Source organism: Trichoplusia ni, chromosome 3 (assembly GCF_003590095.1).
Source record: "Trichoplusia ni isolate ovarian cell line Hi5 chromosome 3, tn1, whole genome shotgun sequence".
Taxonomy (NCBI): domain Eukaryota; kingdom Metazoa; phylum Arthropoda; class Insecta; order Lepidoptera; family Noctuidae; genus Trichoplusia; species Trichoplusia ni.
Window position 1 is genome coordinate 16,950,068 of NC_039480.1, and position 11,570 is coordinate 16,961,637.

General features: G+C 37.5%; 1 protein-coding gene across 2 annotated transcripts; it reads left to right on the top strand.

Annotated features, from left to right (window-relative positions):
- The first annotated feature begins 274 nt into the window (after positions 1 to 274).
- LOC113492193 (putative E3 ubiquitin-protein ligase UNKL) lies at positions 275 to 10,230 on the top strand. Of its 2 annotated transcripts, none has more exons than XM_026869544.1 (6): positions 275 to 612; positions 686 to 922; positions 2,517 to 2,800; positions 2,878 to 2,978; positions 3,086 to 3,323; positions 3,408 to 10,230. In XM_026869544.1, the coding sequence occupies exons 1-6, from the start codon at positions 554 to 556 to the stop codon at positions 4,472 to 4,474; spliced, it is 1,986 nt and encodes a 661-aa protein (XP_026725345.1). In that variant the 5' UTR covers positions 275 to 553; the 3' UTR covers positions 4,475 to 10,230. The 2 variants fall into 2 exon arrangements, with proteins under 2 accessions (XP_026725345.1, XP_026725346.1); XM_026869545.1 differs by having other exon boundaries at positions 276 to 612; positions 713 to 922.
- Positions 10,231 to 11,570: the final 1,340 nt, after the last annotated feature.

The following is an 11,570-nucleotide window of genomic DNA, read 5'->3' on the forward strand; positions in this document are numbered from 1 at the left end:
TAGTATCGTGACAGGTCCAAGGTTTCATGAATAATAAATTTTAAACAAGCTAAATGCTATTTTTCGACATTCTATCATGCACAATAATTTTGAACTTTTATGATGCTTTTTAGTTTTCTGATACAAAATGACAGATGAATTTTCAATTTTTCCGTTTTGTTATCATTGGTAATACTAGTCGTTTTGGTTTATTGTTGGTGCACAAGTTTCTTTGTCCTATTTTTTATCTCTTTCTTTCCAAAGAAAGATGCTACTGAGTAGAGTGAACCAAATAGAAAACATACAACTTGACAGTTCTGTCAATTGATTGCGTTCAACTTTTTTTTGTTGCCGAAATTAAGTTCGTCTTGTGAGATAACGCTTGTATAAGTTCAAGGCCATTTAAAATTAAATTCTTAAATGATTTTAGTAGTATTTTGATAATACAAGAACTCTATTTACATTTTTTACCTTTCTAAAATATTATGTATCACGTGATCGTATATTGAATTTTAATTGGTCGTCGGTGAGCGTGCCCTGCGCGACGCGAGAGGCGCAATAATAGTTTTCCAAAATGCCGTCGGAATCTAAACCTTTGTTAGCAGCTCAAACAGAAAAACCAAACCATTATAAGTAATTTCATGTTTCTATTCTATTTTAATGTGAAGTGATAGTGTTTCGAAGGACTTACAATATAGTGTATTAGCTCTGAGTCTACGATTTTATGTTCCAGATATCTAAAGGAGTTTCGTGTAGAGCAGTGTCCGTCTTTCTTACAACATAAATGTACACAACATAGGCCTTTCACTTGTTTTCATTGGCATTTTAATAACCAAAGAAGACGAAGGCCAGTTAGAAAAAGAGATGGGACTTTCAATTACAGCGCCGATAACTACTGTACAAAATATAACGAGACTTCGGGCATCTGCGAGGATGGGGACGAGTGAGTGTCGTTGCTTTGTTTTCCTTTCTCTTTATCATGGATCATTCATGAAATGTTGTTTAAAAGTACAAAATAACGAATTAACCTTTGTATGGATAAATATTTTCGACAGTCACGATGTATTTGAAACTAATTGGTTTCCATAACATTTTGTTTACTGCTATCTGAAATGCAATCCGACCAATTTACAAAGATGCAGTTGCGGTATACATTCGCGGCATGTTATGGCGTTGTGTTTTGGTAACGTAATATTGATGTCGCCCATTGTTCATATTTGTTTTGAAATTTGAGTCACAATAAAGATTTAGTTATTTGTGAGATTTACCATTAATGCAAGTTTGTAACTTCAGTATTATAAATATTAACCTTTTATTAAATCACTGTAAGAGTATTTGGGTATTAAAAATAATCATGTACCTACAATATTTTTGGCCAGTTGTAAATTGTAAAAGTTTTATATGCATCATATTTATAAAAATAGTATACCTACTATCTGTACTGGAATAATTGATTTACATATTCAAATATGTTTTCATTGACTGCTATTATCATTTGTTGTGGGTAGTTAGAAAAATATATATAAAAATATTGATTGAGGTTACATAGGCTTTCTACATATTTAGTTGTAATTTCAGCAAAATATTGTTAAGGCAAACATTCTTATATGTAATTGATTAAAGTGCAGGTGTAATATTTTCTAATAAGTAGTGAAGTTGGTCTAACTGGATTGCTTTCTTACTTGAATCTAGAAAGTTCTTTTTGCACTCCATAACAGTGGCTGGTATAGCAAACAACATTATGCAATCTAAAAAAAATCTGTTTGCTACAGTCTTAGTTAAAGGAAAAAGGCTGCTAAGAACCTAACACATATTGAAATTAACTAATAATTGTCAACTTAAACTGTACCACAAAGCAATTTTATAACATAGTGTAAATAGTGTAAAATGGACAATACCCTGTGTTTACAATTGATTCTCCTATATAGTAGAAAAAGCATATTCTATTACAAGTTCTGCTTAACCATAGAAATGCTAATTTTTTGGTATTAGAGACGATAATATTATGTTACTTTGTTTCAAAAACTTTGGTTGAAAACCTAAAAACATCAACAAATTTAAGAAATTGTGTCTTTTTGGAATAAACAATCTTATATTACCCTAATTTCTTCTGTATTCAATAAAGTAGTAAGTTCTCTTGTAACTTAAACCATTGAAAGTCTGATTATTTTTACAATTAATATTTTAGTAAAAAATCATCTCACTTCTTTATCAGTGGATTTTTGGTTGTTACACTTGTTATCAGCCTGGGTTTATATAATGTTTGTAAAAACCATTTTATATTCTTTATGATAGTGAAAGTAATATTTTAAGTAAGTGTAAATAAATGTTGATGTACAAACAAACAAACAAAATAAACCCATTTTCCTAATTGTGACATAAGTCTACTATAAAAATGGATGAAAAGCCAAGTAACCTAATTTCAATATGATCAATGTTAGCCAATCTAGTGGCAAGCCTACCATTTTAGAATGTTCTATTAACAGAATATGATGTTTACAGTACATAGTGAAGTGAGGTGTTATTTGTTGTTACAGATGCCCATACCTGCACCGCACCGCGGGCGACACGGAGCGGCGCTACCACCTGCGGTATTACAAGACATGCATGTGCGTGCACGATACGGACGCGCGCGGGCTGTGCACCAAGAACGGCGCGCACTGCGCCTTCGCACACGGCGCGCCCGACCTGCGCCCGCCCGTGCTCGACATGCGCGAGCTGCAGGCGCTCGACAACCCCGACGCGGCCGACGGCGACGCCGCCGCGCCCAACGCGCTCGACCGCGAGCGCAACCTGCAGAAGGAAGACCCCAAGTGGCAAGGTACCAAACTAACAACATCTCATCTTGTCACTTCAATGTACTTTGTGTTAAGATACTAATAAGAGTTTTTATTCCAGATACAAATTATGTTCTATCATCATATAAGACAGAACCGTGTAATCGACCGCCTAGGTTATGTAGACAAGGATATGCATGTCCTCAATATCACAATAGTAAAGTAAGTATCATGTTTAAAATCATATTCAATATCCAGCAAAATTTTTGATTAAGATTTGAGCTATTATATGTAAGGCTAAATTTACTTACACAAAACGCAACTTTCAGGATAAACGTAGATCACCAAGAAAGTATAAATATCGTAGTACACCTTGCCCAAATGTAAAGCACGGTGAGGAATGGGGTGAGCCTAGTAATTGTGAAGCAGGCGATGCCTGCGGCTACTGTCATACACGTACCGAACAGCAATTCCACCCTGAGATCTACAAGTCTACCAAGTGTAATGACGTGCAGCAGGCTGGATACTGCCCGCGTGGTCTGTTCTGTGCATTCGCTCATGTTGAACGTAAGTGGTGCTAGTCATTATTGTTATACCATAATTTGTATTAATGCGTCTTCTTTTGCCGGCTCACATTTTTTGTGTCCACAGCTGAAGAGTTGGGCGCTCGCGAGTTGGGTGGCCCGCTGGACTGCGGTACTAATTTGGCCGATTTGTTGTCGTCCGCCCTGCCGCCCGACAAGAAGTCTGAGCACCGCACGGCGTCCCCCACGGCCCCGCACAGCAACGGCAGCGGCGACGGCTCGGAGTGCGCGTCCACGTCGTCCGGCGGCTCGGGCGGCCGCGCCGGCCCGCGGGACGAACACAAGCCCGCGCCGCCGCAGCATCCCGTCTGGCCCGCGCGCGCCACCTTCGATGCCACCGTGTTGCAGGAGGTCGTCGGGAACGCACTCGACGATTTGCATCTGGATGACCCGCTCAACTTGGTGGCATCGTTGGACCGAGATTTGTCCGACGGCGAAGGTCTGCTAGGAGGCTCCGCCCCAGTCAACATCCCGCAGTCACGCGGAGGATTGCGCGGTTTCAGTCCGCCGCCCGGCGGTTCGCCACTGCCGCCGTTCTTGCGCTACACTAACGACACCGAGCGCTTGTTCAATGCTCACGCCATGAAGGCGGGCAGCTTCGGCGGCGGCGGGGGCGGCGGGGTGTTCGAGTTCCCGTCGGCGTCGCCGTCGGCGCCGGCCGAGCTGTCGCGCCTGCGCGAGGAGGTGGTGGCGTCGCGCGCGGCCGTGGCGCGCTGGGACGAGCGCATCGCGCAGGCGCGCTCGGCCTGCGAGGCCTGGAAGCGGGAGGCCGACGAGGCCGCGCGCGCCGCCGCGCTGGCCGAGCGCCAGCGGGACGACGCGCTGGCGCACGCGCTGTCGCTGCGGCGCGAGCTGGACGCGGCGCGCGCGGCGGCGGCGGCGCTGGGCCCGCGGCGCGAGCTGCGCGGCCTGCCGCTGCCCGCGCTCAAGGCGCTGCAGCTGCAGGCGCGCGCCGAGCTGGAGGACATCGAGAAGGTGTTGTACCTGGAGACGGCCACCAAGTGCATGGGCTGCGAGGAGCAGCCGCGCAGCGTGACGCTGGCGCCCTGCAACCACTACGTGCTGTGCGACGCCTGCGCCAACACCTGCGACGAGTGCCCCTACTGCCAGACGCCCGTGCAGCATCACCAGTAGCCACGCACCTGCTGCATCGGATTTTGACAACGTTTTTCTAATTGCAAGTAGACGAGCTAAACGCATCTCGCGTTAGCAATAATCATAACATATTGTAAGGCCTAGGGATACCTTTTATATACAGTTCTAATTCGCGCGTTGCCGTGTACGTCCGTAAAACTAATATTTCTGGACGCTGTCCGACCAGTTCCATTGTTGTTGTCACTCCACGTTCACCTGCTCACCAAAGTTGCAGACACTATGTACAAATATATTTCCTGTATCGATATATATTATTATCAGATGGAATGATATTTATATCCAGCATATATACTAGAAATATAATGTTATCAGTATGATGCTTTTGATGTTAACATTTTTGTTTTTAGCCTCTCGTGTTAGTGGACTGTTTGTTGCTTTTACTCGTAAACAAACATACAAAATATATATTATAGGCATTTAAAAGGTTTTTATCTTGAAAGTTATACTTTGTGGTTATGCTTTCACCAATGATCGTAGATGTTAAGAAAATTTTGTATCGATTTGGATATTCTCAATGTGACTCAATTTATATGTAAGTTATATATTATGTATTGATATTGATGGAAGCACGGCCATGAACATTAGTGATTATAAATATTGGAGAATATTAAAAGTAGTATTTAGTTTTATACAGATATATCTACAAATCATTTTACATATTCAGATTAGAGTAATAATATTATGGTGTACTGAGAGTAGTGCGGCCGCCGTGATCAGAACTCGTGGCTTGTTTCGCCTTCCTCGTTTTTACTTTCACTAATATATTTACCATCTAAGGACCAAATTTTTGTATTAATGTATCGATCTTGTGAGCGTGGCAGATGTATTTCGTGCGACGCCCGCGCGCAACACATCTTCCACGAGTCACTGCTTGCATATTTCACTTAAAGCCCATACTGAAACAAGCTGTATATATTTTTGTAGACAGAGCATTATGTGCTTCATTGACCAGATTTCTATGAAAATCTTGTGACTTGTATGGATTATTCATAATCAATTTGTATCAAGCGTTTGCTCGCAGCTATTCGCGAAAAAAAAAGAATCTTATATCGTTTTTAAATTATTTTTATTGTTCTCGCTATCTCCAGCGAAGACTACGTCAACGAATTGATGGAAACTTAATGGGCAAACGAGTATTTTTCGAAAGAAATTATTATATGAACATGGTATTGTAAGTATTCTAAGTTTTATACGAGTAGTATCGATTGAAACTGTAACCGCCGCGCGCTGCGCTCGTGCGACCGCTCGTCCGGCGCGCGGCCGCAGCTCCCGCCGCGCGAGCTTGGCGCGTGAGGCCGCCCGCAGGGCCCCGCGCCATCGCTCACACGCCAAGCATGCTCGACTAAGGATAAGCTTACTGGCAGTATATAGTTTTATTATTTAATAAAATCATGACATTTGTCTGCCGTTTGCTGAGATTGTGTGTTTGAGTAGGTTTATTTACAAATCGTAGCATTTTATGTTAACATTCCCAAATAATCACTAGATATATATTTATATTGAATTATCCTAACGTTAGCTTCCACATTGATGATAAATTCTTACAGAAATATTGTATAATGTTGAAACATTTAAATATTTAGAAGTAATATTTTTCTGACTAAAAACGTTTTAGAAAATGAACATGTTTACACTTTAATACTTTGAATAGCACATTAACGCATTTAACTATCATTTTTGAAGATAGTTAAAGGGTGTGTATTTAAAAAATAAATGATAAAATAGGATTAAATGTCTTGAAACGCAAACACAATTTGTAGATATAAATCGCCTAAATATGTTGAACCTAATTACTTTGAAGAATATTTAATGTCGCAAATGGTTCCCAGGTGCCACGTGTTGTAAATGTTGATATAAATAATATTTTAGTACTGATAGATGATATATTTATATATTTAAATAGCATATATTTGGTTGTTAGTCTATAACATGTTAAAGAAGTTACGTGTCATAGAGTCCGCACGTGAGGTATTCAAATGTTCAGGATAGATGGCTTGCAAACTCCATTAAATATTTTATATTCCATAGGCTTAGAAGAATTGATCAACGTTAATAGAGCTATATAAAGCTATCCGTGACTCGGCCCCGTGTTAACAAGTACCTTAAAATTTCTTTAAAAAATATTTTTTCTTATACAGCTTCTTGCGTGATAATTAAAAACGTAGAAAAGTCAACGTAAACACAATAAGACATGATAGATCATAGTTATAATGTTACTAAAGTAGAGTTATTTAAAGCTTTAATAAAATCTTATATCAAATTTAATAATAAGTACTCTTTTACGCTGCCATTGGTCTACTTGATGATTCTAATAGAAACTGTGATTTTTCAAGAAAATTATGAATAATTGGTTAACTATGACATGAATTGCTACATGAAAATGATTTGTTATAATGTTGCATTAGTTATTTATTTTTTAAATACACACCTATGCTCGTTACTATTTGCGTGACAAATTTGTAAACCTTTGTGTCTGTAATACAATGTTATTACGGCAGATGATCATTATAATGATTCATTTGTACCTTGTTGCTGTCTAAATAAGGTCTACTTTGCGGTGACTGAACTTGATTGGCCGATTTCTTAATTTTTTTGTGCCCAATTATCCACATTTGTTTAGAGTTATGAAGTTAGTATCAATGTGACCCCACGGATGTCATGTATTATGACGTGCCAACCACAGATTTTACATGAAAAACTAAATTGAGTACAGCGACATTTGAATTTACGTTGCTTTATTGTCGTTTAATTTTTTTATATAAAATCTAAAATCTTGACGTGAAAATGCACCTTTATTGGGATGGATGGATATCCAAAAGTATCTTATTTATAGAACAACAATAAGATTACCAGCCGTCCTTAAGTTTGACGACGCGTGTCTAAATGTGAACGCGGGTTTGAATGGTGGTAATCGCTCTAAAGCTCGGTGAATTGCACTACCTCGTTTATAAGGATTTGATACTTACCAAAATAATTTAATTGTTGTAAAAACATAATATTACAAACATGCAATCGTTACAAGTGTCACGCAAACAGAAATATGCTTTTTACTGTTACTGATGTCTTATAATCTGACCCGTTTTATCTTCAGATGTTTGGCCCGCAAGTCGAATATCCTTTATTGTTATATTTAAACATTCTACTGTAATTTTAACAAATTTCCTATAACACGTTTTATAGATACATGTTTATTTCAATTTTGCTATTTTAACTCTTACACCGCCGCGGGCGATACCCATTTTTTTATTCTCCAAAAATTTGCATTTGGTGTGTAGATGTCGCTACTGTGCTTGCATTTAATCCTTCCACTAGGCAAGAGAGAGACACGGTGGTCGACCTAATTAAATAGCTTTTGGACTTGCGTTGTAGTATATTCGTCTAATTAGGTACCTATAATTAGTTTCCGCTTCGTATTTATATCATTAAGACCAATATCAAATCTCTCGCCTATTGGTTTTATTGAATGGTCATTTCGACGACAACAATAATTAAAAGCTTTTATTTCGCATTTCATTAATTTGCGTCACATGGCGGTGAAAGAGCTAAACATATTTATACTATGAATCTTTTAAAGTTTTTTTGTATGGATATAATATTGTAATAGTAATAACAAATTTAACTTAGATGTAACTTAGATTTAAGTAGTGTTTTCAAATTGTAATGGACATTGTTTTTAAGTGTGTAGAAGCGTCTTGTATCGTAAACAGAAGCAATATGACCACAGCCGCCTTTTATAATATTCAGATATATTCAATGTTGAAGGCGCGGCGCGCAGCGGAGACGTTTGTTGTAATGTTATTATGGAGATAAGCTTTCGTCTGTCAACGCGGGGGCACGGGCCTGAGCTAATGTGGATGAGGCTAAAACTTGAACTTCATATTCATTAAGGAACAAACATCAGACCGTTCTAATATCTGTATGTACACAGTGTTTGAAATGTATTTGCTGCACATATCTTTTGGGTTTATTAGCATCGGTTGCGTGCACCTGCTTGATCAATCCTATACAAACTGTTCAGTTAGATATAAGTACCTAAGAAACCGACTGCCTTATAAATTGGCTCCGCTATGCGTCGCTGCCCTTGTACAATTATGTCGACACGGTACATTTTGTATACTGGCTTGTTTTTGTGATTGTATTGATAAAGGATCTCGCTAAAGAAAGCTTTGAATGGTGTGATATGTAACGTTAGTTGTAACAGGGAAAAATATAACTTTTGAATTAATTTTAACTATGAAATCACGAATTCGTAATACTGAAGCGGTTATTAAGACTATTGAGCGTGAATATTCAAAAGTAGAAAAAGTTTGCAAATTTAGGCCATGATACAAAAAAATCTAATGGCCGAGATACATTCATAACGAAGTGACTGTAAGGATATGTAATTAACAGTGACTCAATCAATCTTTGAGCAAAACAATTATTTATTAAGAAAAAATAAGTTCTTTAAAGTAAACTTAATAATAAAAGTAAGCAATTAAACATTCTTACCTTCCATTCAGATATGTATAATTAACTGGCTTGACAAAAACGTTTGCGCTCAATCGTACTAAAATGAACGAACAGAAATTCTTAAATTTGATTCTAAATTGTATCTCACCTTGATGTCGGAAGTTGTGATAAATTATAATTGGCGAGTGCTTCTAGACTCGGATGTTTCGGAGAGGGCCGGAGTCTCATTTGAATGGCGTCACACGTACAGTCGCTTCATTGTATTTCGAGTGGACGCTCTCTAAGTAAGGTATGAGTACGGTAGTGAGTGTAAGAGATCGTCACAAATATCGCGTTTGTAATTGGATGTAGTGTGAAACAAAATGTTCTGTGTGGCCATAGCGTGTTATAGTCTAGCTTGCTAAATAATTTGAGATTTAGATGTGTATTAGAGTCGATATTTATTTTTATATAGAAATCTTTATCACATGGAGAGTGTAATTTTGTTGATGAAATTTTGTAGTTGCTATAGTTATCGCGTGGATCCTATCTGTACCTAGAGTGATTTAGTTTAGTCTACTGACTTGTGCATTTCACTAACATCAAAGAGAAGATTAGAAATATGTTTATACATAATTTACAAATTTGAATGTCGTTTGTATGTCACAATACGTAAGGAAATGTACAATGGGACGCTACCGACATGCGGCAGGCGGGCGAAGGGCACGGTGTGTCGCTCGTGTCGCCCGCATCACTCGCACCGCTCGCACCGAGTGACCGACAGGCGTGGTGTGGTTCTTGTTGTTGTGTTGTTTTATCCTCGTTTTAAGCTATTATTTTATTCAACTTTTTTTAAACAATATTTACAGTTTGCATTTTGTTTTTAGTTTGTTTAAGGACCAAGGTAGTTTAAAAGGCTTTTGATTGGTGGTTTTCGCATGAGCATAATAACAACATTCGACTATTTTACTTAATATATATACATATTTTTAATTTTATTTAATTTTTAGGTAGGTAGGTCCAACAAATTCTTTCAAATTTTTATTGTTAAATTTAGAAATAGAATGTTGTAGTAGATAACCAATTGAGACATGCGTTCACACTCACACAATGGAGATCAAATTGTTTTAATTATTTTATTTATTACAAAAATATGCATTATAGCTTTTAATATCATAGTAGATATTTTTTAACAAAATAATTTTCAAATCCATGTGATACAAATGTGTAACAGAGATGTGAAGATTATGAATATTACTAGATAGGTAGGTTTAATAAATTTTAAATTCCATTCAATAACAAAAGTGTTTTATTTTATACCCTATTTGAAAATGTTGCTATCCTTAACTGAAGTCAAATTTCGCATATACCATAGAATTTATTCCTATGGTATTTTCCTGGCGGTGTCAACGAAGCCAAAAGGGATTTCAATACTGAGGCTGGTCAATCTGTGACTGGTCTGAATCTAATGAACGTAATGTGTAGAAATGGGCGACTACGTTACTAAGCGAGGTCGCGCGCAAGCTCGAGCATGCGTGATCCGTATCCGGTATCCGTATCCGTAAAGAAAATGCCCGAGGCCTCTGGGGGATTATTCGTCCCCGTCCACACCGATCCTTACACGGTAGTCTTTGGTAGGCAAGCCCAAATTCGGAACATCTGTTAGGCTAAAGTGACTGGAGCTTATTTAAATTTAAAATAAAACAACATCGTAAGTTCTGGTTCTTTAATAAATATGTTTACAATATTGCATTGCTTTAAACGAAAGTGTTGATTAACAAAAACAAAGTTTAGTCAGATAAGTGCACATAGCGTTTAGTTTCATGTCATTTCTTACAGTTAACTATTACGGATTATAATTTATTTATTGCATTTTGTCGACTCGTTCGATCTGTGTCGGGCCGAAATTATATTTATTATTAATCACTATTACGTTCTAAAAGTTCAGAATATAAGGCAAACATTGTCGTGGAACGCACTAAGGTCATATTTTTATCTATGGCAACACATCTAACCGTTATGCGTCTACTTAAAATAAAAAGTATTCGAGGTCAATTAGGCACTTTTCTACTTGTCAGATAAAACTATCTCATTAGTAACTTAGTATCTATACCACGCGACTCATGCTCTTACAATTATATTTTTAAGCGACTCTGCGCGAGTGAGGTCACAAATATTTTGGCATAAAACATTTACAGACATCAACAACATTGATAAAAAAGTAAAGTTTATAAAGAAAATAATACAGTAAAATATTTCATATCTTAACCTGAAAAGAATTTAAAATAATATTATTAACATAAAATGTTATTATTTTTCTCATAATTTATTTGTAAAAAAATGTTCTAAAGCTACTAAAAATATCAAAATAAAATTATTTAATGAAATCTCACTCGGCTCGCAACAGATACGAAGAGAAACACATCACTCTTATTTTTGAAACTAGCTTGCATTATTATATTTTAAACAACCACACTATAACACTCATTCATTTGCAAGTGAGTCAAAACTACAAATAAAACACACAGAGGTGGTTAAAGAGTAAAGCTTAGAAATGCATCAGACAATATTCCTAGGAAGCGGTACCTCCGTTAGGTCCCATCGACAATCTTTTAAATTTTAATGTTGTTGCTTCCATAATTCC